The 27185-nt window shown below is 59.9% G+C and overlaps 1 protein-coding gene across 1 annotated transcript; it reads left to right on the forward strand.

Annotated features, from left to right (window-relative positions):
* The first annotated feature begins 144 nt into the window (after nucleotides 1–144).
* Nucleotides 145–24535, forward strand: TMEM127 (transmembrane protein 127). Its single transcript, XM_029073746.1, has 4 exons — nucleotides 145–306; nucleotides 3280–3723; nucleotides 20726–20890; nucleotides 22077–24535. Exons 2-4 carry the CDS (start codon nucleotides 3480–3482, stop codon nucleotides 22382–22384), a joined length of 717 nt encoding a protein of 238 aa, XP_028929579.1. The 5' UTR covers nucleotides 145–306; nucleotides 3280–3479; the 3' UTR covers nucleotides 22385–24535.
* The last annotated feature ends 2650 nt before the right edge of the window (nucleotides 24536–27185 follow it).

A 27185-nucleotide genomic window follows, 5' to 3' on the forward strand; every position in this document is an offset into this window, starting at 1 on the left:
CAGGCGCGGCGCGCGGGCCCCTGGGAGTTGTAGTCCTCGGCCTCCCCGCCGCCGGGCCCGCCCTCCCCCGCCCGGAACTCCAAGTCCCAGGAGCCCCCGCGCGCGCCGCCCGCCCGTCCCCCCTCCCCGTCCGTCCCCCCTCCCCCCTCTCTCTCTCGGCCGGCGGCCGCAGGCTTCGCGGGGAGGAAGGCGGAAGCGGGGCCCGGGCTCGGGAGAGCGGGGCGCTCGGAGGACAGGACCGGACCGGACCGGACCGGATCGGACCGGACCGGACCGGACCGCGCCGCAACCCCCACACCTCCACCGGTGAGAAGCGACCAGCCCTAAGACGCCGCCCTCCCCTCCCCCCCGCCCAGGGCCGCCACCGACCTCCAACGCCCAACGCAGGCGTATACGGACGGAGCGCTCTCGCTGAGGGGGGGCGGCCGGGGGGGTTATATGTCTGTGTGTGTATGTATGTGTACGTATGTGTAGATGTATGTGTGTAGATCTATGCTGTGTATGTGTACGTATGTGTAGATGTATGTGTATAGATGTAGATGTGTGTGTGTATGTGTATAGATGTAGATGTTTGTATGTGTATGTGTGTGTATAGATGTACATGTATGTTTGTGTGTACACACATGTGTATGTATGTGTCTGTACACGTGTGTGCGCGTGTACAGATGCATGTGTACGTATGTGTATATGTGTGTGTATGTGTACACATGTGTGTATGTGTATAGATGTTGATGTGGTGTGTATACGTGTGTGCATGTATGTGTGTGCGGGTGTACATGTGTGTACATGTGTGTGTGCGTGTATACGTATGTGTGTATCTGTATGTGTGTGTTTATATAGGATCGATAGCTAGCCCGGTCCCCCTGCCCCATCTGTCGCCGTCTGTAGCCCCGCCAGTGCCCCCCTCCCCCCAGCGGCCCGTCCCTCCCTGCCCCCCCCCCCCGCACTGCGCCCTGTCACCCTCCTCCTCCTCCTCCTCCCAGTAGCCCCCCCTACACACAAACACACACACACACAGAGTCAGAAACCCACAGCTCCCTGTCCTGTCCACATCATGTGGGGCCTCTCTCCTTCCCCGACAGCACCCTGGCCCTCTCCTCCTCCTTCCCCCAATATTCCCCTTTCCCCCCATAACATACTACCTGGCCCCTTTCCTTCCCCCACTGCACCCTGACCCTCTCCTCCTCCCTCCCCCAGCCACCTCCCCACCACCCCCATACACACACACACACACACACACACACACAAACATAAACAAATAGCTTCCTGTCCGTCTCCTCCTCCGTAATTCCCGGCCTCTCCCCTGCCCGGACTCTGCCCTGTCACTCTCCTCCTCCCCCCCCACCCCGCCACCACCATACACGCATCCACCCACACATAAACGTCTAGCTCCGCGGCCCTCTCCTCCCCCGTAACGCCTGGTCTCTCCCCTTCCCCCACCGCGCCCACTCATTCTCCTTCTCCCCCCCACATAGACACAAGCACACAGGCGCTTAGTCCTCTCTTCCCCCGTAGCACCCGGCGTCTCCCCTTGCCCCGCTTACGCGCCCAGTGCCCAGCCTCCCCGTTTCCCCTCTGCCCCTCTGTAGACCGAATCCCGCCCCGTACCGCCAATCCGGCCTTCGTCTTCGGTGCTCTCCCTCCCCCCGCTCCGGCTCCTGACTTCCCCCGCTTTGCCCAACTGGAGCCGCCGTCTCCGTTAAGGGCCCCCGACCACTTGCTGGTTTTTTTTTTAATCGTACTCGTGCTCCCTCTGCTCCTCTAGTGCCAGCTTTCGGACTGAACCTCGAGCTCGTCCGCCTCCCCTCTGACCCGTCACCGCATCCTGCCTCTAGCCTGGAACCTCCCTCCCGCCTCCTACCCCCCAGACGCTCCTCACCTTCAAAGCCTCATTAAAATCACATCTCCTCCGAGAGGCCTTCCCCAACCAAGCCCTCGTTTCCCCGGCTCCCCTCTCCCACCCCCATCGCCCTTGCGCTTGAATGGGCACCCTTTAGGCACTTGATAATCATTCCACCCTCAGCCCCACGGCACTTATGTGCAGATGGGGAATTGATTTTCGTGGCTGTCTTCCTCTTTTAACTGAGAGTTCCTAGTGGGCAGAGGACGTCTCTACCGACTCTGTGGTATCGTACTTCCTGAGGGCTCGGTACGCTGCTTAGCGCGCAGGAAGCGCCCGATAAGTACAGTCGATTGGCGGCATCCCCCGGTGGCGAGAAAGGCCCTGCCTCATGCCTAGTTTCCACCCTGCCCCAGCCGGCCCCCCGGTCGCTGGGCTCCACGGCAGCAGCCCCGCCTTCCGACGCTCTTCTCTCTCCCTCCTCCCCAGCTCTCCCTCCGGACCCTGCGTTTAAACCCCCTCCCTGATCAGTCTGTTCGAGCCCTTCTCGGCCCTGTTGATATCTTCTGCCAGCACGACCTGTTGGGGTGACGGATTTCTACGCGGGCTGCGTTCCTTGACGGCGGCGTGCCGTAGGGCGACCAACGCGGGCCGGGGAGCCAGAGGACCTCGATTCCGGTCCTGGCTCTCTGCCGCCTGCCTGCTCTGCCACCTTGGCAAAGTCACTCGGCTTCTCTGGGAAGCCTCGTGGCTCAGCGGCAGGAGCCCGGGCTCGGGAGTCGGAGGACGGGGGGTTCTAAACCCGGCTCCGCCACTCGTCTGCCGTGTGACCTTGGGCCAGTCGCTTCGCTTCTCTGGGCCTCAGTTACCTCATCTGGAAAATGGGGATTAGGAGCGTGAGCCCCACGTGGGACGACCTCATTACCTTCCATCTACTACCCCGGTGCTTGGCACATAATCAGCACTTAAATACCATCATCATCATTATTATTATTATGCTCTGTGCCTCAGGTTTCTTTGTCTCTAATTTGGGGATTCGGTCCCAGTTCTCCCTCCTCCTCAGAATGAGCCCGATTGCCTTGTATTGATATTAATAATAATCGTGGTATTTGTTGGGCACTCAGAGCGTGCCGGGCCCCGTACTAAGCACGGGGGTGGATACAAGGAAACCGGGTTGGACACAACCCCCGTCCCACACACGGGGCTGGGTCTAAATCCCCAGTTTGCAGATAAGGTAACTGAGGCCCGGAGAAGCGAAGTGACCTGCCCGGGGTCGCCCAGCAGACGGATGGCAGAGCCGGGATTAGAATCCGTGACCCTCTGACTCCTGGGCCCCCGCTCCATCCACCGCTCCGTGTGGGTCCCCTAGCGCCTAGTACGGCGTTCGGCCCCGTAAGCGCCGACCAGCGCCATTATTTTTATTCTTCCCGGCTCCCCAGGCCGCCTTGGGCACGGCCGGCCCCTCTTCCTCCCGACGGACCCGGGAAGGCCGTGCCGCTCCGGACCCGGACAGCTTCCTCCGTTCTCTCCACCCGGAGCCGGCTCCCGGTCGTGGGCGACGGCCGCGGCGGGCGGCTAGGACCCAGCCCCGTCGACCCTCCGTCCCCGCCGCGGGCTCCCGGACGAGCGACCGTCCGGCATGTACGCCCCGGGGGGAGCGGGGCTGCCCGGCGGGCGCCGACGGAGAGGCCAGGGAGGCGGCGCCCTGCCCAAGCAGCCCGAGCGCAGCCTGGCGTCGGCCCTGCCGGGAGCGCTGTCCATCACGGCCCTCTGCACCGCCCTGGCCGAGCCCGCCTGGCTGCACATCCACGGGGGCACCTGCTCCCGCCAGGAGCTGGGAGTGGCCGACGTGCTGGGATACGTAGACCCGGAGCTGCTCAAAGGTGAGACGCGGGCAGCGGCTCTTCGGTCCTCCGGGACGGGGGGGGGGGAGGGGGGGGATTTGCGGGAGGAGAGGCGGCCCGAGAGGGGGCCGACTGGGGGACGGAGCGCCTCCGGCCGCTGAGAGCATTTGACTGTTGTTTGTTCACTCGGACTACGCTGGGTTTTTACCAAGCGCGCCGCTGCGCTCCCTACTGGGGCGAACCCCGAAACGAACCCAGTCGATCGATCCACCGGTGGTATTTCTTGAGCGATCACTCCGTGCAGAACACTGTAACGCGTGCTGGGGAGGGCGCAGCGGGGTTGGTAGACACGTTCCCCGCCCCCGCAAGGAGCAGCGCGGCCTAGAGGATCGAGCACGGGCCCGGGAATCACGAGGACCCGGGTTCTAATCCCGCCTCTGCCCCTCATCTGCCATGTGTCTTGGAACAAGTCACTCCATTTCTCTGTGCCCCGGTTGCCTCATCTGTAAAATGGGGATCGAGACCGCGAGCCCCACGTGGGACGTGGACTGCGTCCAACCTGACTAGGTTGAATCTACGCCAGCGTTTAGTTCGGTGCCTGGCATTCATTCATTCGGTTGTATTTACGGAGCGCTTACTGTGTGCAGAGCACTGTACTAAGCACTTGGGAGAGTTCAGTACAGCAGTAAACAGTCACATTCCCAGCCCACCACGGGCTTACAGTCTAGAGTCGGGGAGGCGGGCGTCAATCCAGATAAATAGAATTACGGCGGTGTACCTAAGTGCTGTGGGGCCGGGGAGGGGCGGGGGGAGGAGCAGGGCGACGCAGAGGGGAGTGGGAGATGAGGAAAAGTGGGGCTTAGTCTGGGAAGGCTTCTTGGCGGAGGTGAGCCTTCGGTAAGGCTCTGAAGGGGAGGAAAGTAATCATCCGTTATTCTCTATCTGTCAAGGGAAGGCCCTCCAGGCCGGAGGCGGGACAGCGGCTGGGGGTCGAGGGCAAGAGAGGCAAGATTGAGACGCAGTGAGAAGGTTAGCGCTAGAGGAGCAAAGTGTGCGGGTTGGGTTGTTGTAGGAGCGTAGCGAGGTGAGGGCAGAGCGGATTGAGTGCTTTAAAGCCGATGGTAAGGAGTTCCGGTGACCCGCCTCGGTGGATCGGCCACCACCGGAGGTCCTTGAGGAGCGGGGAAACGCGGACTGAACGTTTTTGTAGAAGAACGATCCGGGCAGCAGAGTGAAGTATGGACCGTCATGGGGAGCGACACAGGAGGCTGGGAGGTCAACGGGGAGGCCGACGGAGCCGTCAAGGCGGGTGAGGATAAATGCTCGGATGAAGGTGGTAACGGTTTGGATGGAGAGGAAAGGATGGATTTTAGCGATGTTGTGGAGGCTGAACCCCCACAGGATTTGGTGATCGATTGACTAGGTGGGTCAGATTCACGCATTCGATCGTATTTATTGAGCGCTTACTGTGTGCAGAGCACTGGACAGTCCGGCAACACACAGAGACAATCCCCACCCAACAACGGGCTCCCGGTCTAGAGGACGGGAGAGGAGTAAAGGATATTGTCAAGGTTGTGGCCTCGGGAGACCCGAAAGGTGGTGGTGCAGTCTTCGGCGATGGGAAAGTCAGGGAAGGGCAGGGTTTGAGTGGGAAGATAAGGAGTTCCGTGTTCGACGTTTTCGGTTTGAGGAGGTGATATGCAAGTAGAGTTGTCTCGAAAGCAGGAGGAAATGCGAGACTGCAGAGAGGGAGAGCGATCGGGGCTGGAGATGGAGATTTGGGCGTCATCCACGGAGAGGTAGCCGTTGAGGCCCTGTGAGCGCCTGAGCGCCCCCAAGGGTGGGAGTGGATGTAGATGGAGAATGGGAGGGGACAGTTTCGGGGTGGGAGACAGAGGAGGAGCCCGCGAAAGAGACTGAGAACGAGCTGGCCGGAGAGATAGGAGCGGCGTGGCCTAGCGGAGTGAGCCCAGGCCTGGGACACAGCCAGTTGTTTGCTCTGTGACCTTCTCCGTGCCTCAGTTTCCCTCTCTGTAAAATGGTGATTCAACGCCTGTTCTCCTTCCTCCTTAAACCGTGAGCCCCATGGGGGACCCGGTTCTTCTTCTGAAGCGGCGTGGCCCAGTGGGTAGGGCAGGGGCCTGGGAGTCGAAGGACCTGGGTTCCGATCCCGGCGCCGCCACTTGTCTGCTGTCTGACCTTGGGCAAGCTACTTGACTCTTCTGTGCCGCGGTCACCTCATCTGTAAAATGGGGGTTAAGACTCTGAACCCCCCTGTGGGACCTGGACTGGGTCCAAGCTGATTATCCTGTATCTACCCCAGCGGTTAGTTCAGTGCCTGGCACGTGGCAAAGCATTTAACAGATGCCGTTTGGAGAACCAGCAGAGGACAGTGTCAGCGAGCCGAGGTTGGATAGCGTTTCCAGGTGAAAGGGTCGGTCGGCGGTGTCGAAGGCAGCCGAGAGGCCGAGGAGGATCGGGATGGAGTAGAGGCCGTTGGATTTGGCAAGGAGATGATGATGATGATAATAATAATGGTGTTTGTTAAGCCTCTAGTCTGTGCCGAGCACTCTGCTTAAGCGCCGGGGTGGATGCAAGCCAATCGGGTTGGACACGGCCCCCGTCCCACGAGGGGCTCACGGTCTCAATCCCCATTTTACAGAGGCGGTAACGGAGACCCAGAGGAGCGGAGTGACTTGCCCGAGATCACACGGCAGACGGGTGGCGGAGGCGGGATTAGAACCCGCGACCTGCCGACTCCCCAATCCGCTACGCCACGCTGCCTCATCTGTAACCTTTGAGGAGGCGGTTTCCGTGGAGCGAAGGGGACGGAAGCCAGTTTGGAGGGGGTCGAGGAGCGGGAGAAGAGGAGTGGGCGTAGACAACTCGTTCAAGAGGTTCCAGGTTAGAGAGAAGATACGGGCGAGGGGTCGGCAGCGAGATAGACGAGATCGAGGTTCACCGAGTAGCCCTGGGGCAGGGACCAAGGCGAAGGACAATAAAGCACCCAACCGGTCCCTCCGATACCCGCCTCTGCTCCAGATTTCCCCCCAGAGCTCCACAGAGCCCACCCAGGGCCTGATGTTGCCCCCCCCCCCCAATAGAGCTCCAGGGGGTTCTGGGTTCCGGAATGGCTTCCTAGCTGGAACTTGCCAGAGGGAGGAGTGAAGTTTCAGAATTTCCGATCCCGCTTTAAAGAAAATAGCGCCTCTGAACTGTCAAGGAATGGCCGCTTCTAGGATCTTAAAGATCGTCTGGGGACTTTTCTCTTCATAGGGCTCCTTTGAGCCTCAGGGAGTCTGGGCGGGAAATTTGTCCCCGAGGGGTAGTTGTCCAGGGACGCGTTCAGTCGAATTCCCAGCCTCCTGAAACGAAGACGGAGGAGAGGTGTGGCTGGTTCTGGGGTGGAGCCAGAGGAAGAGTTTGGCTGTTGCACCTCCCAGTTTAGCGTCAAGAACCAAAACACTGACTGATTCACCACCGGCTTCAGCCTGGCTTTTCAGGTTGGCCCGCTGACCCCGCGCCGCCCCGGCCCTTCCGCCTCCGTGGTCGTTGGGAATGGGGTCATGCCAGAGAGCCCGGTGAGCGGAGCTGGCACAGACGCTGCCAGTCGGTTATGCTGGAGAAGCAGAGGCCCGCGAGTCAGTGGGTCGTCGGTTCTAATCCCGGCCCCGCCACCCGTCTGCTGTATGACCTTGGGCTAGTCCCTTAACTCCTCTGTGCCTCAGTCACCTCATCGATAACGTGGGGATTAAGACTGCGAGCCCCGTGCGTGTCCAACCTAATTAGGCTTTTGTCTACCCCGGTGCTTAGTACGGTGCCTGGCATAAGGTAAGCACTTAACGGGTGTCGTATAAAAAACGAAGACTAGAGTTAAGGAGGGTGGGGAGAGGTCCTGCGGGAAGGTGGTTCGTTGAGATTCAGCCTGACCGAGTTCGCCATCTGTTAACAAAAGTCCATTTTTCATCTCAACTAAAGCTCTTCATCTGGGGTCTTCCCAAGGCATCTGTCTCCTCAGAACAGCGTAGCAGCGGATCAGTGGAGCTCTAGAGAATTGTAAGTCAGCCCCAATCTACCCCAGAGGCCCCTCCCAGAGAAAAGCTCCTTCCCCAAACCGTTCCCTTCACCCTAGATCCCGGGTTCCCCGGAACCTTAACGGGGCCAGGATGATGGCCGTTCCCGGCTGCGGACACGGCCGCGCCGTCGGCCCCGAGGGACTGGTGTAAGGCCCCCACGCTTAGTGAGCCGGGATCGTCCTTCTCTCGGAGGCATTCAAGCGAAAGGCCAGGGTGTGTCTTTTCAGTGTTTGTTGCTCGTATGAAGCAGCCACCCTACGTGGAATCCAATACTAGCTGCTCGCAGGTGTAGAGAGGAGGCCCGAATCGAAGACAGAGGAGTTGGTGGAAAAGAAGAGCGGGAGGCCGGTGCCGTTGGCGAGGCTGGGGGCCGCCGGGGAGGGCTCGGGCGGCCAGGCTCGGGGACGGTGACGGCGGGGCTGCCCCTCGGGGCCCGCTGGCACCGGTGGTGGCAACAGATCCCAGCGTGGGGGAATTTGCCCCGGAGTGAGACGGGAGAGAACGCCCGATGCTTGGAGACGCTGGGAAGGGGTAGATGAGGCCGGGAATGAGCCTGACGAGGACTGCTGGGAGAGGAGAGTCCGGATCTTGGCACTCACACGGGCTTCCTAGAGTGTCTCGTGAAGCGGCTCTCCTTTTTCAGCCGTCTCCTCGAAGGACGGGCGGCGGCCACCGCTGACCGAGCAGCTGGATGGGGCACCGGAGTCCGTCCGGCGGCAGCCGGGCAGCACGCGTGATATCCTCCGCTCTGCCCCGGGCCCGTTCGCCAGGAACCAGTTGGTCCAGCGGCCCTGGTGGCCCTGCCGCCAGCCGGCGTAGCCTAGTGCGATGCCCTTCCACCTGGATCCGGACCCTCTGAGCACTTGCCACCCACCCTCGGCCCCGCGGCGCTTCTGTACGTACTCGCAATTTATTTATATTGATGTCCGACTTCCCCTCTAGACTGTGAGGGCCTCGGGGGCGGGGAACGCGTCTACCAACTCTCTCGCGTCGGACTCTCCCGAGCGATTAGGTCAGGGCTCCGAACGCCGACCGATCGACTGACTGGTAGATAGCGTTCTGCGGCAGGAATTGCCGTCTCCCTCAGAGAAGAGCAAGGAAATGCCGTGTTTGCGGTTGAGACTTCGGAATTCCGAGAATTCTGCCGGGTGGCAGTCGCGGCGGCGGCCTGCCCCGAGTTCGGCGTTGCCGCTTCCCCGGCCAGAGCCTTCCCGGGGCAGCGCGGGCCGACCTCGAGGGCGGTCGCCGTCCCGAGGGTCCCGCCGTGGAGGGAGAGAGGGCCCGGGTCCCTGTGGCTCGCTGGTTACCATGGTGACAGCGCGGTCCGGGCCCCCGTGCGGTCCGAGTCCTGGAATTAGGCCAGGAATATTAAGGCCCCATCCCTGGCCTGCCGACCGCTGAGAGTGATTTTCACCTACTGGAGGAAAAAAACGGACCGACTTCTGAACTTGGGACTGACGTCATTCATTTTTTCTACCGTGAAACGGCCCCTGGGCCCAGCCGTCCCCGCAGGCCGGACAGATTCGGGCCCTGAGAGAGAGCGACAGGGAGGTTTCGGGGCGGGGGGGTGGCTTGAAATCGTCTCAGAACCCCATTTCCTCCCCGCTTGCCACCGAGCACCCCGGGCCAACTGGCCCCGGGGCCAGGAGGTGACGATCTGGTGGAGGCGAGAGGCGGGGAGGAAGGAAGGAAGTGGGCGGGGGCGAGGAGGGAGGAGAGGTGCCTTCTGCGGTCAGGCACACGGCTCCGAGGGCATCATTTGACGAGCGCGGTGGGGAGGGAGAGCCGAGACCCCACAGTGGGGGAGGGACGGCCCGGGGCGCGGGCAGGAAGAGCGGGGGGAGGAGGCCGCAGACGGCTCACCAGACCCTGACGTGGCCGCCGCGACGGCCGCGTTGCTCTCTTCCCGGCCGGGGGCCGGGGGCCGGCGCTCCGGGGCCGGCCGACCGCCCCGGTCGGGCACGGCGCCCTCTCCCACCCTGCCGGAAACAGAGGCGTCAGCTTTCTGTGGAAGCCCCGGGCACCCTCTCTCCCCTCCCCCTCCTTCCCTCCTCGCCCCCTAACCCCCCCCTCCACGGCCCCTCCACAACCGGCAGAGAGCTCGGCCCAGAGAAGCCGCCGAGCCGTGGTGCGGAACAAGTGGGGTTCCGTGTTTCCGGCAGCTGTCGAAATCTTCTTCCGGCCTTTCCGGACGCGGCCCGCTTCACGTCGTCTCTGGGGGCTGTCCGGATCTATGGGCGGTCGATGACTCTGCTCTGGGTCCGGCTCGGTGGCCGTGCGACCCGGAAGGTTCATTCGTTCGTGTTTATTGAGCACTCGCCGTGTGCAGAGCACTGTTCGAAGCGCTTGGGAGAGTGCAGCACGACAAAGAACAGGCACGTTCCATGCCCGCGACGAGCTCACGGTCTAGAGGGATGATTGGGGTTGGGGGGGGGGGATGTGTGCTAGCGGTGAGAGAGATCCAGTGCCGTCAGAGACGGGTCGCCGCGTACTCTGGGGTTTGGGCCAAAAGAGGAAGAGAGCCGGGAGGAAGTGGAGATAAACACCATCTTGTCTGCGGAATGCCCGTGGTATGCCTGTCTGAGTCAGGCCAAGGTTGGAGCACTGGGGCGTGAGGCAGGGAGAGCCGGGGCCCTCCCGACCGGTCCGGGCTCCTGACTCACCGGTCACCTCGACCCGGAGCCTTCCTCGCGCTCCCGGGCCGCAAACCTCCCTGCCGGGCCGCGGGAGACGGCCTCGGTTGTGCTCTCCAAATGAACCACGCTCCCTCTAGAGACCGTCTACCTTTGCAAGGAGACAGGTGCACTACGCAGGTATCGTCCTCACAGGAGGGGGAGGCGGAGAGGATTCGCCAGAGAGGGAAACCGGGGCGTGAAGCGGTTCGGGGATTTACCCACCGCGGCCGAGGAAACCGGTGAGGGAGCCCAAGAAGGAACCCCGAGTCTCGACGCGAAGTCTCCCTTCTCCAAGAGACTGACCCCCCCAAATAATTTTAGCTCTGGGTCTGAGTAAAGCAAGGGAGGGGAAGAGTTTGTGACACTCTTCTCCTTCCCGTCCCCCTGTCCCTCAAGGCGTGCGGGCTGTGGGCCCCTTGGGTGAGTGGGCCGCCATAAGCCGTGGCCACGGTCCCCGCCCCTGCCCGGCTTCCTCAGAGAGAAGCGTGGCTCCGCCTTCGGTGCCGAGGTGGGTTTCCCTCGGAATCTAGAAGAGCGGCCAGACCGAAAGGGCTGCCGGTTTCTCGGCTCCGGAGTGAGTGCTTTTGTGCCTTTCCCAGGAACCGCGTCCCGGAAGCACCTTGGTTCAGGCCTCCCTCCCTTCCTCTCCCTCGGCGGGCGGCCCAGGACCAGATGGGCCTGGCCCCGCTCGTTGGAGGAAATGAGCTCTCCGCGGAGCTTGGCTTGATCTCACTGGGCTACGGTGGCCGGTTACCGCAGTGCCTCCGGTTTAGTTCAACAGGGATGATGACAGTAATAACTGTGGCATCGTTGAGCGTTCACTATGTGTCGGGTACTCTACTGAGCGCCGGGCTGGATACAAGCAAATGGGGTCGGACACGGCGGTCCCGGTCCCACGTGGAGCTCACAGTCTTAATCCCCGCTTTACAGCTGAGGTAACTGAGGCCCCGAGAAGCGAAGTGACTCGCCCGGGGTCACGCAGCGGACGAATGGCAGAGCTGGGATTAGAACCCAGCTCCCTCTGACCCCCCGGGCAGGTGTCCCCGTCCACTGGGCCACGGATCCGGAAGAGACTCAGGCTCCTGGAGTCGAACCGGCAGGGCTGACTCGGTGGAACACCAGAACCAACCGGTGCCTAATTTTTGAGGCCGCCGTTGATCTGCCTGGTAAAGCGGTTCACCGTCAGTGGTATTTATGGAGTGTGCCAAGCACTGGATTAAATGCTTGGGGGGCAGTACACTCTAATGCTTAGAATTCAGCGCTCAGAACGGTGCTCGGCACGTAGTAAGCGCCTAACAAATGCCGTAATTATAATGGAGTTGGGAGACACGATCCCTGCCATCAAGGAGCTTGCCGCCTACAGTCGATTGTATCTGAGCGCTTCCTACGTGCAGAGCACTGTACTAAATGCTTGAGAGAGTACAGTCCAACGATACAGCAGACGCATTCCCTGTCCACAAAAGGCTTACGTTCCACGGGGGAGACGGACAATATAAATAAATTGTGGATAGGTACATGAGCGCCGTGAGGCCGGAGTGGGGTGTGGCGAATAAAGGGAGCAAATCAGGGCGATGCAGAAGGGAGTGGGAAAAAAGGAATAGAGGGCGTAGTCAGGGAAGGCCTCTTGGAGGAGACGTACCTTCAATAAGGCTTTGAAGAGGGGGAGGGTAATTGTCTGTCGGATATGAGGAGGGAGGGCGTTCCAGGCCAACGGCAGGACGTGGGTGAGAGATCGGTGGCGAGATAGATGAGATTGAGGAACTGTGAGGAGGTTGACGTTAGAGGAACGAAGTGTGCGGGCCGGGTTGCAGTAGGAGAGTAGTGAGGTGAGGTAGGAGCAGAAAAGGTGATTGACTGCTTTAAAGGTGACGGTAAGGGGTTTCTGTGTGATGCGGAGGTGGATGGGCAGCAACCGGAGGTTCTTGAGGAATGCGGAGGCGTGGACCGGACGTTGCCGCAGAGAGATGATCCAGGCAGCAGAGTGAATTGTGGACTGGAGCGGGGAGAGACAGGAGGCAGGGAGGTCAGGAAGGAGGCTGATGGAATAATCAAGGCAGGATAGGGTAACGTGATAGCAGTTTGGAGAGGAGAGGGTGGATTTTAGCCTTGCGAAGGTTGACGAGACAGGATTTAGTGATATTGAGTGTTCAGTATGTGCAGAGCACTGTAGTAAGCACTGAGAAGAGAACAGTACAGCAAAATCAGCAGATATGCTTCCTGCCCATGATGCGCTTTCAGTCTAGACGGGGAGGTGGCATGAAAATCTGTGACAGGTAGGGGAAGCTCCTCCGGGCTGCCTTCCCTGACTGTTCCCCTTCCTTTGGAGGTCATGCCACCCCGGCCAGCCCTTCCTTAACAAATAATAATAATAATAATAATGGTATTTGTTAAGCACTTACTCTGTGCCAGGCACTGTCCTAAGCACTGGATTACCTGGATAAATCTTGGGTTTCGTTGCGGGGGCGGTGCGGGGAGGTTGTTTGGTTTTTAGTGGCATTGGTTAAGCTCTTACTATGTGCCAGACACTGTACTAAGCCCTGGGCAAGTTACAAGATGATCCAGGACATCTCTGCTTGGATGTCCTCCCTCACATGTCCAAGACAGAGCTCCTCATCTTCCCTCCCAAGCCCTGTCCTCTCCCTGACTTTGCCGTCACCGTGGACGGCGCAGTCATCCTTCCCGTCTCACAGGCCCGCAACCTTGGGGTCATCCTTGACTCCGCTCTTTCGTTCACCCCACACATCCAGTCTGACACCAAAGCCTGCCGGTCTCACCTCCACGTCGCCAAGATCGGCCCTTTCCTCTCCGTCCAAGCCGCTACCATGTTAGTACACTCATCCTATTCCGACTGCATCAGCCTCCTCTCTGATCTCCCAACCTCCTGTCTCTCCCCGCTCAAGTCCATACTTCCCTCTGCTGCCCGGCTTATCTTTCTACAGAAACGTTCTGGGCATGTCACCCCCCTCCTCAAAAATCTCCAGCGATTCCCCATCCACCTGCGTATCAAACAAAAACTCCTCACTCTTGGCTTCAGAGCTCTCCGTCACGTCGGCCCTTTCTTATCTCACCTCTCTTCCTCTCCTTCTACATCCCAGCCCGCACACTCCGCTCCTCTGCCGCTATCCTCCTCACTGCTCCTCTTTCTCGCCTGTCCCGCCGTCGACCCCTGGCCCACATCCAACCTCTGGCCCGGAAAGCCCTCCCTCCTCAAATCCACCGAACAATCACACTTCCCCCCTTCAGAGCCCTACTGAAGGCTCACTTCCTCCAGGAGGCCATCCCAGACCAAGCCCCCCTTCTCTTCACCTCCCACTCCCCTCCACGTCTCCCCCCATTCGCTCCCTTCGCTCTACCCCCCTCTCCCCTCCCCACAGCCCTTGTGTATATGCGTACGTATCTGTAATTCCATTTATTCATGTTGACGCCTGTTTACTTGTTTTGATGTCTGTCTCCCCCCTTCTATTCATTCCTCGATTCAATCGTGTTTATTGAGCGCTCACTGTGTGCAGAGCACTGTACTAAGCACTTGGAAAGTATAAGCCCGGTGTGGGCAAGGATTGTCTGTCCTTATTGCTGAACTGTATCTTCCCGGCGCTTAGTACAGTGCTCTGCGCACAGTAAGCACTCAGTAAATACGATTGAGTGAATGAGGTTGGACACAGTCCCTGTCTCATGGAGGGCTCACAGCCTAGCGAATCTCCTTTACTGATGAGGTAGCTTTGGCACAGAGAAGTTTGAGTGCCTTTTTTTTTATGGTATCTGCTAAATGCTTACTACGTGTCAGACACCGTGCTAAGTGCTGGGGTAGAAAAAAGGTGGTTAGGTTGGACCCAGTCCTTTTCCTACATGGGGCTCTCGGTTTTAATCTTCACTGTACAGATGAGGCAGCTGAGACCCGGTGAAGTGACTCGCCCGAGGTCACAGAGCAGACAGGTGGCAGAGCCGGGATTAGAACCCGCGGACTCGGGGTCTCTCTGACTCCCATTCGGCCACGCCGCTCCTCCTCCTGTTGTTTCTGACGCCTCCTCGGGCATCCGCCTCCCCACTCTTATATCGGGAGCCCCCTCCGGGTGGAAGCCTGGCATCCAGCTCCCGCCCGGGGACGCTCCCCAGCGCCGGACCCTCAGCCTGCCCGCGGTCACCCGGTGACCGGCTGGGGGTGGGCTGAGGGAGAGCGGGGCTTGACTGGCCCGAGCTCCCCCGGCAGACGAGTGGCGGAGCTGGGTTTAGAACCCTGTTTGTTACCCGTCGCTCACTTTCCAAAAATGGGTACGTGTACACATCCGTACGTCAGTGGTGTTCAGCGATGCGTACTCTGCGCGTGCAGAGCGTGATACTGAGGGGGCCAGGGAGAGTTCGACCGAATAAGTAGACCCGGTCCCTGCCCCCATTAAGTGGTTTTAACTGTCTAACCATTGAGGCCTCCCCGTGTGGAAGATCACAGGCTTCAGGGTGAACCTCATCAGAAGGTCTGTGTTGACTTCACGAGGGCAGTTCTGACCCTGCGTCGGTAGGCCCCTCGCCCTTTATTGGATCCCAGATCGCCAGAGATTGACTAACCGGGCCACTGACTAGGAGGTTATAAAGTACTGGGTTTGAGCGGACCGTATTAAAAGACCTTAACCAGGCTCTCTAGGCATTTGCAGTCTCAGGCGGGCCTGCGGGATCCTAGGCCTTCGAGGCCGAGAAAATCGTTTTCTAGCCACGGTAAATCTTCCCGGCCCCAGCCCTTCCCCGGGCAAGGCGGCGACTGATGGTTCTGACGACCGAAAGCAAACGACAGGCCCAACGACTGGAGTGTCACTCTACGGAAAGTGGAGGTTTAGGGTTAGGGAGAGAGGGAAAGAGAGAGATCTTATATTTTGATTGCTAAAATACTCATCCACAACCTGATTTCTTTTATAGTGGCTCAGCCTCTTCAAAGTGTCCTGCCTTTTGTCCAGGCTGCCTTGTATGGCAGTCTGAGGAAATTTCACACTCTGGTGGACAAATTTTTCTCTATTTTCCATTTAAAAAAGTGACAGATAACTTGAGTGGACAGAAATGCTTGATGTTTGGGTTAAATGGTAAAGCACTTTGGGACCCTGAAATAAAAGGCCTGCAGAAAGGCCAGGTAACAGGAATCAGTCGATCGGTGCTATTTATTAAGCGCTCACCGTGTGCAGAGCACTGTACAGACGCTTGGGAAAATACAATGGAGATGGTAGATGATGCGATCCCAGCCCACAAGGAGCTTACGGTCACAACGGGAGACGGACATTAAAATACATTGTGGATTGGGTAAATAGGGCAAAAGGATGTGTTCATAAGCACTGGGGGTTGGGATGAGTACCAAAGGGCTAAAAGGATACACCACCAGGGCAGGTAGGAGAAATAAGTCGGTCAGTCGTCAGTATTTATGGAGCGCTTACCGTGTGCGGAGCACTGAACTAAACCCTTGGGCGAGTGCACTATAATAATACAACAGACACATTCCCTGCCCACCGCGAGCTTACAGTCTAGAGGGGAAGACAGACGTTAATGTAGATAAGGGCGCAGTCGGGGAACGCCCCTTGGAGATGTGGTTTGAGAAGGGTTTTGGACTGTCGGAGGTGGAGGAGGAGGGCAGGTGGGATAGACAAGATCGAGATACGTATAGCGAAGAGGTGGACGTAGAGGAGCAGAGAGTGTGGATCGGGCCGTAGTAGGGGATCGGCGAGTCGTCGACTGAACGGTTTTTCAGAAAAATGATCCTGGCTGAGGGGAGTGTGCACCGGAGAGGGGAGAGGCAGGAGGCGGAGAGGTCAGCAGGAAGGCTGATGTAGTGATCAGGGCGGGGATACAAGAGCTTGGATCAGCGTGGATGAAGAGGAAGGAACAGATTCTAAAGCTCCTGTGAACTGGCAGGGTTTCGTTCCCGATTATGCGGTTTGAATGAGAGATGAGAATGATGCCAAGGTTGTGAGCTTGTGAGAAAGGGATTAATAACGATTGTGGTGTTCGTTAAGCTCTTACTTTGTGCCAGGCACTGTACTGAGCCGTGGGGCGCGTACAAGCAAATCAGGTCGGACGCAGACCCCGTCCCATGTGGGGCTCCCGCTCTCAGTCCCCGTTTTACACGTGAGGTAACTGAGGCCCAGAGAAGTGAAGTGACTTGCCCGAGGTCACGCGGCAGGCGAGTGGCGGAGCTGGGATTAGAACCCAAGATGTTTATTGAGTGCTTACTGCGCGCAGGGCGGTACAATATAGCGATAAAGAGATCGGGGAAGATGGGGAAGGAGACGGGGGAAGAGTCGGTCTGACTCTGGCTTCTTTGGCTTCAGATGGGAAGTTGGATTTCATCTTGCCTGGAGTGGGTCTGAGACAAAGCGGAAGGGGGAGGAAGGGAGGCGAAGGGAGGGGAGGAGAGAGAAATCTTCTGTACCTTCGGTTAGTCGTTGGCGTGTAATGGGATCAGAGCAGGGGATAGGTAACTAACACTACATTTGATTGGTGGTGTGTGCTCTGCCTCAGTTTCCTCACAGCTGTGTGCTGAGCCCTGAACTGGGTGGTTGGGAATATGCCTCAGATATCCAAGACCCGGTCCCTGGCCTTGAGGCAGTCTAATGTAGGAAACGCTGGAACGTCATTGCCGACCGTACGGCGGGTCAGAGCGTAGGAGCAATTATCTAGACAGACGTACCCGTGAGTACTACAGGTCACAGATGGGGTCACCTCGGCAGGAAGGCGGCCATCAACCCAGGCAGGCCTCGAGGAGGAGGTGAGTTTCCTTTGAGAGTGATCTGGATGATCGGAAGAGCTCCAGGCAGTGGGAAAGCAAGAGCAGGAGCGTTCAATCAATCAATCGGTGGTATTTATTGAGCTCTTACCGTGTGCAGAGAGCTCAGTGGTAACCGCTAGGAAGAGCACAGTACATCGGGGTCGATAAGACAAGTTACTTGCCCGCCGGGAGGTGACGGCCGAAGGGACTAGTGTAAAGCGTTGAGAGTGAGGTGCAGTTAGGAGGAGGTTACCTTGACAGGAGTGAAGATTGCGAACTAGAATGTAGAAGAAGAGTTAAAGTGAAGAAAGAGGGAATACCCCGGCGGCGGCAGCCACCAACGCTCGGGCGTTCATTCAGTCATATTTACCACGTGCTTACTGTGTTCAGAGGACTGTACTGAGCGCTTGGGCGAGGACAGTATGACAATAAACAGATAGATGCCCTGCCCCCACCGAGAGTTTTGCCCTCGGCATGAAGAATAGAGGCTCCGAAGTGAGGAGTGATGTATTCCAGCAGCTTTTTACAAAGAGGAAGTGTGGAACCAGGTATAGTGAAGACTGCATTTAGCACAGTGCTGGGCACACGGTAAGGGCTCAGTAACTACCGCTGATTGGTTGACTGAAGAGGGGAGACACTCAAAGCAGAGAGGCAGCCTGAATAAGGATGTTAAAGGAATCCAGGCTCACAGGTGGTGTGAGGGGGCTTGGACCAGGCTGATGGTCCAAGAGGTGGAGAGAGGAAGAACTGACAGGACGTCCTAAATAATGATGATGATGATGATGGGGATGATGGCGTTAATTTAGCCGCTTGCTCTGTGCTAAACGCTGGCGAAGATGCCAGGTTATCAGATTGGATTCAGTCCGTCCCACGTCTCCCGGTCAACGAATCCGGGGTATTTTTTTGAGCGTCGACTGCATGCAGAGCACTACTTGAGTGCTAGGGCGAGTCTGATGCAAGACGGTTGGTAGGTACTTTCCCCTTTCAGAAGGTCATGGGTTCTAATCCTGGCGCTGCCACTTGTCTGCTGAATGGCCTTGGGCAAGTCACTCTAGAAAGCGCTCTAGAGAGCTGACGGACGAGGAAACTGAGGCCCTGAGCGGTGAAGGGACTCACCGAGGTCACCTAGCAGGCCGGCGGAACAGCTGGGCCTAGAAGGGGGGGGGTCTCTTGACTCCCAGCCCCGTGCTCTTTCCACTAGGCCACGTCACCCCCCGTCAGGTTGACCTGACGCCCAAGAGGGCAGAGGCTCAGGTTGCTCGTTGCCTCTAAAGCGCTCTGCCTAGGCTCACTGGGAAGCCATGCAGGCTGGACCAGTTTTTTTTTAGGAACTCTCTGCTGTAGCAAAAGTCAGCTGGCCTCGTTCCTCATCACTTCATGCTAGCTCAGCCCCGGGCAGACTTCCCTCAGGAGGAAACGTTTCCTTGAATCATTTGACTCGTCTTTGCAATTGCCAGAGCCTTTTGATTATGTAAGGACAGACCCCATCGATTGAAACTCCGCCTTGCTGTCTGCGGTATTGCAGAAATGATCGTCGGCCTCTTGGCGTACTTCACATTTTTCCTGGGTGGACGGGGGATCTGAACCGAAGGGTCAGAGCGAGGAAGGAAAAACAGGAACCCTGCGTCTCTCCCGCTCCGTTTTACCAATCGATCTTCTCTCAGTCTAACAACGGCCTCCTCCCGTTGCTTCTCGGGGCCAAAGACTAGGCAGGATTATTATTATTATTATTGTATTTGTTAAGCAACTACTTTGTGCAAAGCATCGTACTAATCTCTGGGGTAGAGGCAAGATAAGCAGATGAGACACAGTCCTTGTCCCACGTGGGGTTCATCTTCTAAGTGGGGGAGAATAGATATTTCATCCCCGTTTCACAGGTGAGGTCACTGAGGTAAAGTGACTTGCCCACAGGCACACGGCAGGCAACTCGGAGCGGGAACTAGAACCCAGATCCTCTAACTTCCAGCCCCATGCTCTGTCCGCTAGGCCGTGGTGCTTCTCCAGTTAGCCTGGCTTTGTAAGTCCACTGGGGCGGAGGGGAGGCTAAGGAAAAGTTAGGGAGAAAAATAACAGTCGAGGGGATGTGGTCGGTATCGGGCTACGGGACTCGGATTTCTGGGCCTGGGCCGTCCCTGTGGAAGTGCAGAGAATCAGGAGCCGCCCTCCTCCGAAGAGGGGGCGTCCAGAAAGAACAAGGGAGATGAGGCGGCCGGCTGGGACCGGGCCGGGATCTACCTCCGCACCGGCCTTGAGGGAGCGGGGCGGAGAGGATTTTCCCGAGCAGAAACACGGCCACCGCGACGCGTTTCAAGCGAAGACGCAATAGAAAAGAATGCGAGAGGAAATCCAGAGCTAAGGAACCTCCTAGAAAAGATAAAAGCAGAGAAGAAGAAGGCCCGCCTGGTAGCCCCTTAATCGATCTCTGTGGGAAGGGTTAGTCATGAGCTGTGACTCACCCCGTTCCCCGGGCCAGACACCGAGCAAAGTCCCCGGGATGTTTTTCTAGCGGGGTCAGAGGGCAGGCAGAAGGGCTGTCTCTGTTTGGGCAGCCTCTTTATAAAGACTGGGCTCCACCCGAGAGGTGGGTGGACCGAACTCCTCCCAGCTAGCCCAGGTGGCTGCTGAGAAACACAGAACATCTGCCCCTCTGCCGACCGGGAGGTGTAGTTTCTCCTTCCATTTCCTACCAACTCCCTCACCAACTTCAGTTACCTCATTTGTACAATGCGGAGATGAGCCCGACGTGGGACCCGGGACCGGGTCCAACTCGATTTGCTTTTATCCACCCCAGTGCTCAGCACAGTGCCCGGAACGTAGAAGGCGCTTAACAAATGCCGTCCTCATTAATTGTTAAGGAAGGGTCTGCTAGGCGCCGAACGCAGTTCAGGGAGGAACTCGTTACGGGCGGGTAGGCGAAACCCCTCACGGGATGGCCGCTCTCGTTCCAAGGATGGCTGTGACGGTCGACGTTTTTACATTCGTGTCTGTCTCCCCTTCCAGTCTACAAGCTTGTTGTGGGCAGGGAATATCGTACGCTTCCAAGAACGTACAACAGTGTTCTGCCTGCAGTAAGCGCTCAAAAAGTACGCTCGATCGATCGATTGATAATAAGCCGGGCAGAAATCAGGTAAAGCCCCTAAAATCCAAATCCCGATTCTGATCTCTGTCTTATAGAATTCAGTCGGTGTTCCTATAATGCAGCAGTTCCATTTTTGCCGGTCATTTCTCTGTGCTTCGGTTTCCTCATCTGCTGAGACTGTGAGCCCCATGTGGGACAGGGAGAAGCGAAGCGGCTTGCCCAAGATCACCCGTGAGGAAAGAGGCAGGGTCCCAGGGCCGGGCTCTTGCCACCAGGCCACGCCGGCACCCAGCAGGCGCCCGGCACCGGGGTCGGGGCCCAGTAGGAGCTCAGTAAATGCCGTTGGTGATTATGCTGCGTGCGAGGCAAGGTCCCGGATATCTGCCCGGCCGACTCCGTCTGAGTCGTCTTGCTCAGAGGGTGGGGTGAGTCTCGGGGGTCCGGCTCTCAAGCAGCTTTCTCCCGCCCACAGATTTCTGCATGAACCCCCAGACGGTGCTGCTCCTGCGGGTCATCGCTGCCTTCTGCTTCCTGGGGATCCTGTGCAGCCTCTCCGCCTTCCTCCTGGATGTCTTCGGGCCCAAGCACCCAGCCCTAAAGATCACCCGCCGCTACGCCTTTGCCCACATCCTGACAGGTAACTCGGGCCGGGGAGGCCGGGAGGCCGAAAGCCAGTCGTCGGGCCGTGTGCTCCGGAAACGGGTACGCTCGGCCCTCTTTTGGAGACGGAGCTAGGGGGTCTTAAGGGAAATAAATGGGAGCAAAGGTAAGTAGAACCTCCCAGGGTGGTCCGGACCTCCGAGGGTAAAGGGTCTCTACTTCCCGCGTGCCCGGGCGATGCTTTTCTGACTTTCTCTGCCGGGTGCCCAGCACTGAACCTTGCTGTGTGTCAGTTTCCGGAGCTTTTCCACCTTCCTCTGAATAATCCCATGAGGCTCCTAATAACCCCTTGCTTGGTAGAGATTGAAATATCTAGATGGGAGTTGGAGTGGTTTGGGATCTTCTGTAGATTTTTCCTTCCATTTTTCCTTTTCTGTTTTTGGAACCAAACTAATTTGGTGTATTTGAAGTCAGGCCATGAATCCTGGGCTTCCTGGGGTTCTAGGCCGATGACGTTTCCACTGGGGAAGCCCCGCTGTTTGGAGGGAGAGCGACCATCCCGTGAGGGGTTTCGCCTACCCGCCTGTAACGAGTTCCTCCGCGAATCGCACTCGGCACCTAGCACACCCTTCCTTAGCGATTGATCACGATGGTATCTGCTAAGCACTTACTATGTTCCAGGCACTGTGCTAAGCACCGGGGTGGATAAAAGCAAATCGAGTTGGACCCAGTCCCTGTCCCATGTGGGGCTCGTAGTCTAAATCCCCATTTTACAGATGAGGTAACCGTGGCCCAGAGGAGTGAAGCGACTTGCCCAAGGTCACACAACAGACAGGTGGCGGAGCCGGGATTAGAACCCGGGACCTCCTGACTCCCAGGCCCCGTCCACAACACCGTGCTTACGGTGGGGTGCCGCTGCCTCCCCTCCCCCAGAGCGGAGTTTCCGGGGCGGGAGGATTCGTTGCCATGGCGGTGCCCGGTATCCCGGTGAGGACCGGAGCCCGTTCTCCCGCCTCCTCGCCTCCCGGCCTGCCTCCGCCCGCTCTGGAGGTTGCCGGTGTCGGAATTCCAGGCCCGAAGCCGCCGCCCCCCGCCGCTCATCCCCGGGGGGCACCGCCCTCGGGTCCCCCGGGGTTAGCTGAAAATGGCCCTCGGGGAGGCTTCGGGATGGCGCTTGACGTTCCCTCCTTCCTCCGTTCCCCGGGTGTCTGTCCCCCTGGCAGTCCTGCAGTGCGCTACGGTGATCGGCTTCTGTTACTGGGCCTCCGAGCTGATCCTGGCCCTGCAGCAGCAGCACAAGAAGTACCACGGCTCCCAGGTCTACGTCACCTTCGCCGTCAGCTTCTACCTCGTGGCGGGGGCGGGCGGGGCCTCCATCCTGGCCACGGCGGCCAACCTCCTGCGCCATTATCCCACGGAGGAGGAGGAGCAGGCCCTGGAGCTGCTGTCCGAGATGGAGGAGAACGAGCCCTACCCGGCCGAATACGAGGTCATCAACCAGTTCCAGCCCCCGCCCGCCTACACGCCCTAGCGCCCTCCCCGGGACTCGCTCCCCTCCGCCGCGCCGCTCCGACACTCCGGCCCCCGTGGGAGCGCCGCCGCTTCCTGCGGGCCGCCCTCCGCCCGAGGCGACCCGTCATCCAGCCCTTCTCTTGGAAGGCGAGTCCCGTGTATTTCTCGCGCGTGCCCCTTCCCCAAATCCCTGCCTCCCGGATCCACTCTGGTCTCCGCCGTCCGGGGTCAACCACACCAGCTTCTCCCGTCGGGCGTCCTTCCTGACGGGCTGGGATCTCCCCACGTTGGCTCGCGGGAGTGTAGGCTCCTGCCTGGAGGGGAGCCTCTCCGGGGCCTGGACTGGGGGGCGGGGGGCGGGGAGGGAGGGGTGGAGGAGGAGGAGGAGAGATGCCCAGAAGGCCCCGGACAGAGGGCTTCCTTTCTCTGGAAGGGCGACCTCTCCTCCTCCACCTGGCAGCTGACGGAAGCAGTGGCGGTGTCCACTCTCCCCGCCGCCCCCGCCCCCCAACCTGCCTCGTCTCTCCCCCTCCCCACCCCCCCCCCCACGAGCCGAACCCAGGGCGTCACGCTGCGACAGGAGCGGTTTGCACTTTAACCTCCAGCCGTCCTTGCTCGGCCCGAGTGAGGAGGGGCAGACGCAGGTGGGCGATTGGGCAGTGCCTGTCCCCGCGGCGGCGGGAGAGCCGGCCGGAGCCCTGCCCGGGATGGGCCTCGGGGCGGGCTGCCTCCGCCGCGGAGGATCGGGGCCAGCGGGACCCGGCCCCCTGTACGTTCCGCCTCTTCTACCCCTCACCCCCCAAAACCAGGCTTCCCTTTTCGACTGGGGGCAAAGGTGTTGGAATTTTAAGGATTTTAGCCCCCTCTCTCAACCCTGCTACGTTTTGGCTGTCCCAAGCCTGCCCTGAACTTGGTTTCCTTCCCGCTAACGCCTCACGTCAGAATCCGTCCCGCCAGCCAGCCCGCGAAACCTATTAACCTATTACTGTTGCCCCGCTAGAGGGGACCCAGCGAGAGAGCGGGGGCCGTCCCCTCTCCCCTGGGAGCCGAGGCCATACCGTTCTATCATTCTCCGAACCGACACCTCGGGGGGAGGGAGGGGGCGTCCGGAAAGTCAGAGGGGGCCCGCGGCGCCTTACGGAGCCCCGTGGGGTTCCTCAGAAAACAATCTGGTTGGGGGGGGGGGGGGGGCGGGACGGGCCACCGCTGTCTGTTCCTCTCTTCGCCCCTTCTCGAATGTATCTCTCGTTTCGCCACATACGGCTGGTTCTTCCCCGCTTGGGCTCCGCCCTTGGCCAGCGTGCTGGTCACACGCAGGCCTCGGGCCCGGGCCCAGTCCGGTGCCCGGGCGTCGGGCTGCTGGTGCCGTGAACCCGGGGCCTTCCGGCACCCCGGTCCCCGGCCGGGGAGGCCCCGGTCGGTGACGGTCGTCGGCACGGATGCGGAAGACCGAGCTTCCGTCTTCAGCGCGCGGGCTCCTCCGGGGGAAGCTTGGTATCGCCGAGCTGAGCGTTCTGCGGATTGCAGCCACGTGCCTGACCCCGGAGGGGGGGATAGCTCGAAGACGGGATTCGGGCCCAGACGCGCGGGCGCCGGGTGACCGTGAAGACGGCATCCAGGGCGTCCCCTCCGCCGGGGTCAAACCGAGGAGACCTTGAGCCGAACTCCCGCGTCGGGGACCGGGACCTCCCCCGCCCGGGGACTCTCCGGTTGCCTAGAGATCCCTGCTGTCATCGCCGCGGTGACTCGCACGCCCCTCCGGGTGGGTTCCTCCCCCCCAACGACAAGGGTTTTTTTAAATAGATAACCTGGGCGCCGAGCCCAGGAACTGCATCAAGTATCGTACTTCTGTTAAACCCTTTCATTGTGACTGGCGGATCTCCTGGGGGTGTGGCCGGCTCCCCCCGGGCCTGAGACAGAGACAGACAGACAAAATGACCGGCACAGCATCAGCCCGCCACAGGCGTCCGGCCTGGCCACGAGGAGCCGTGCGGGTGAGCGGGAGGGCACGAGCCCCGTGGACGGCCGGACGGGAGCCGAACTGCACTTTGTTCATTCGACACCCCTCAAACACCCCTAGCCCCGCTGCCGGCCGCCGATGGTCTGTCGTGTAAATTCCCGTCGGTCTTTTTGTTTTCTAGAGAAAAATAAAAATACCGCAACAAAGTCATTAGCCCCCCCCCCCCCCCCCGCCCCGCCCACCCGGCTCTGGCTGTTTATTCTCCAGATTCGGCCGCGGGACCCCCCCCCCCCCCAAGGGAGCTCTAAGAGGCGTCCCCGGGGCCGATGACGACCCGCCCGAGGTCCAGGCCGGAACGGGGACCGGCTTCCCTCTCCGTGGGCCTGGACCGTCTTCTGAGGCGGCGGGTGAGAAGGCGAGAGGGACCTGCAGTCTCGGCACGAGGCCCCGGCCGGGTTGCGCGACTCGCGTCGGTGTGTGTTAAAGCTAGCCATCCGGCCGGCATTGTAAGAGGTCGGGGGCGGGCAGAGCGACCTGCCGCTCTGCCCGGGCATGTCGTTTCTCGCCCGCACCGCAAGTGACGGCGTCACACCGTGAGAGTTTCCGCCGGGCAAGCAGCGGAGGAGCGGTTACGGTCCAGGCCTGGGCGAGGAGGGGCGGTGTTAAGTGTAAACCCCATTTCCTCCAATTTTGGAAATCGTCTGGACTCCAAAGCAGCCTTCTCGTGAGCGCCCCGAGGGCACGGCTTCAGTGAGGGTTCGGAGTCTGGCGCGTTCGTGAAGCAGCGCCGGGGTATCACGCCGCGGGCGGGCGAGCCTCGGCTCCCTCCCGCCACTGAACTGCGAGACGCGAGCTGAGGCCCGGGGTAGCGGCGGGTGCGGTAGGTGACGCAGAGGAGAGGGAGAGGAGAGCGGGAAGATGAGAGGTTCATCGGGGAAGGCTTCTTGGAGGGGACACGATTTTAGTACGGCTTTCTAGAGGGGGAGAGCGGCGATGCGTCGGGCTGCGCAAAGCCACCCGTATCCTCCGCCTTCCCTCCCGTCACCGAGGGCCCTGCTCCCGCCGTGGTCTCGGCGGGTCGAGGCCCAGGGATCGTTTTATGCTGTTGTAGTGTTTTGTTTGGTCACTCCTGACGTGTCTGTTTCCAGTCCCCTCTCCCCCGTGTTTTATTCTCATCTCGAAAGCCCCCCCGAGGGACAGGGACAGTAATCCCCCTCTGTGTACCCTTTCCCAGTGCTTAAAACAGTGATCGGCACCCAGAAAGCACTCAGTACATGCTACGACTGTGTTAAGGGCGAAGGAGTTCCAGGCAGGAGGGAGGAAGTGAACAACTGGTCAACAGTGCAGTAGGCAGGCTGAGTAGGTTGGCGTTAGAAGAACAGAGTGGGCAGGCTGGGCTGTCACGGGAGAGGAGCGGGGGTAGGTAGGTGACGGCGTGCCTTAAATCCGACGGCGAGGAGGTTCCGTCTTGACGCGGAGATGGACGGGCCACCGTTGGCCGGGACCCCACGTGACGACGATCACCGTTCTCCATCCGCAAATGGACGCCGGCGGCAAGCCACGCCTGTTAGGTGAACGGAGCCTGCCCGGGTCCCCCGCGGACCCCTGGCCTCCAGGAGAAACCCCTCTCTGCTAAGAGACGGAGGACCCCAGGGCACCAGATCCCGAGAGCGGGCGCCCACGCCCGAGAGAGGCAGACCCCTGCCCGCGCTCGGATCTCTCGCGGCTCACGTGCCCCTCACAGGGTGCCACTCCGCCGCACTCGCGTGTTACGGACCCCTGTCGTGATCAAGGAGAACAAGTACTTCATCCCCATTTTAGGGTAAGGGCACGCGAGGGACAGGAAGACTCGCCCAAGCACACGCAGCAGGCAGATTCGGGATTAAAACCCGGGGTTGAGAGATCTTTCGAGGGCAGTAATAATAGCGCTGGTGGCATTCACTCAGCACCAACGGGAACGATGGCCCGCGTCGAGCGCTTCCCGGGGGCCGAGACGATCTGATCGGGTTGTCCCAGGCGGGGCTCCCGGTCTCAATCCCCGTTTTCGAGATGAGGTGACGGAGGCCCGGCGAAGTGAAGCGACCCGCCCCAAGTCACACGGCCGCCAAGCGGCGGGGCCGGGACCGGAACCTCCGACTTGCGAGCCCGGGCTCTTTCCGTCTCGGGCAGGGTGGGGAGGTGGCTAACGACCGTGCCCCCCGCCCCCTTTGGACGGCGTTTCGTTAGGCGCTTACCGTGGGCCAAACGTTGGGGTGGGTCCACGTTAGCCTGGGCGGACGCAGCCGCCGTCCCACTCGGCGACGTGGGCCAAGAGGGGCTGGCGGCCCCCCGTTCGGGGAGTGGACGGGGGGCCTCGGCCCCGCGCGGAGGGGCCTCCCGGCACGTGGGTGGCACGGCCATGCGTCCATCCATTCGATCGTATTTACTGAGCGCTCACTACGTGCACAGCGCCGTACTAAGCGCTTGGACTGTGCAATTCGCCGACGGAGGCCATCCCCGCCCAATGGCGGGCTCGCAGTCTAAACGGGGGCGACAGCGAAACAGAAGAAGGGCCGGGGTGGGCACACGATCATCGGGGGTTAATCTCGGTGGAAGGAGCCCGGGCTTGGGAGTCGGGGGTCGTGGGTTCGAATCCCGGCTCTGCCGCTTGCCGGCTGCGTGACCGTGGGCCAGTCACTTCACTTCTCTGGGCCTCAGATACCTCATCTGTAAAATGGGGATTAAAACTGTGAGCCCCATATCTCCTCAGCACTTAGAACACAAGTGACGCACAAGTAAGCGCTTAACAGACACCATCCATTCATTTGATAGTATTTGTTGAGCGCTTACTATGGGCAGAGCTCTGGCCTAAGCGCTTGGA

This window comes from Ornithorhynchus anatinus, chromosome 10, assembly GCF_004115215.2.
Source record: "Ornithorhynchus anatinus isolate Pmale09 chromosome 10, mOrnAna1.pri.v4, whole genome shotgun sequence".
Classification (NCBI taxonomy): Eukaryota; Metazoa; Chordata; class Mammalia; order Monotremata; family Ornithorhynchidae; genus Ornithorhynchus; species Ornithorhynchus anatinus.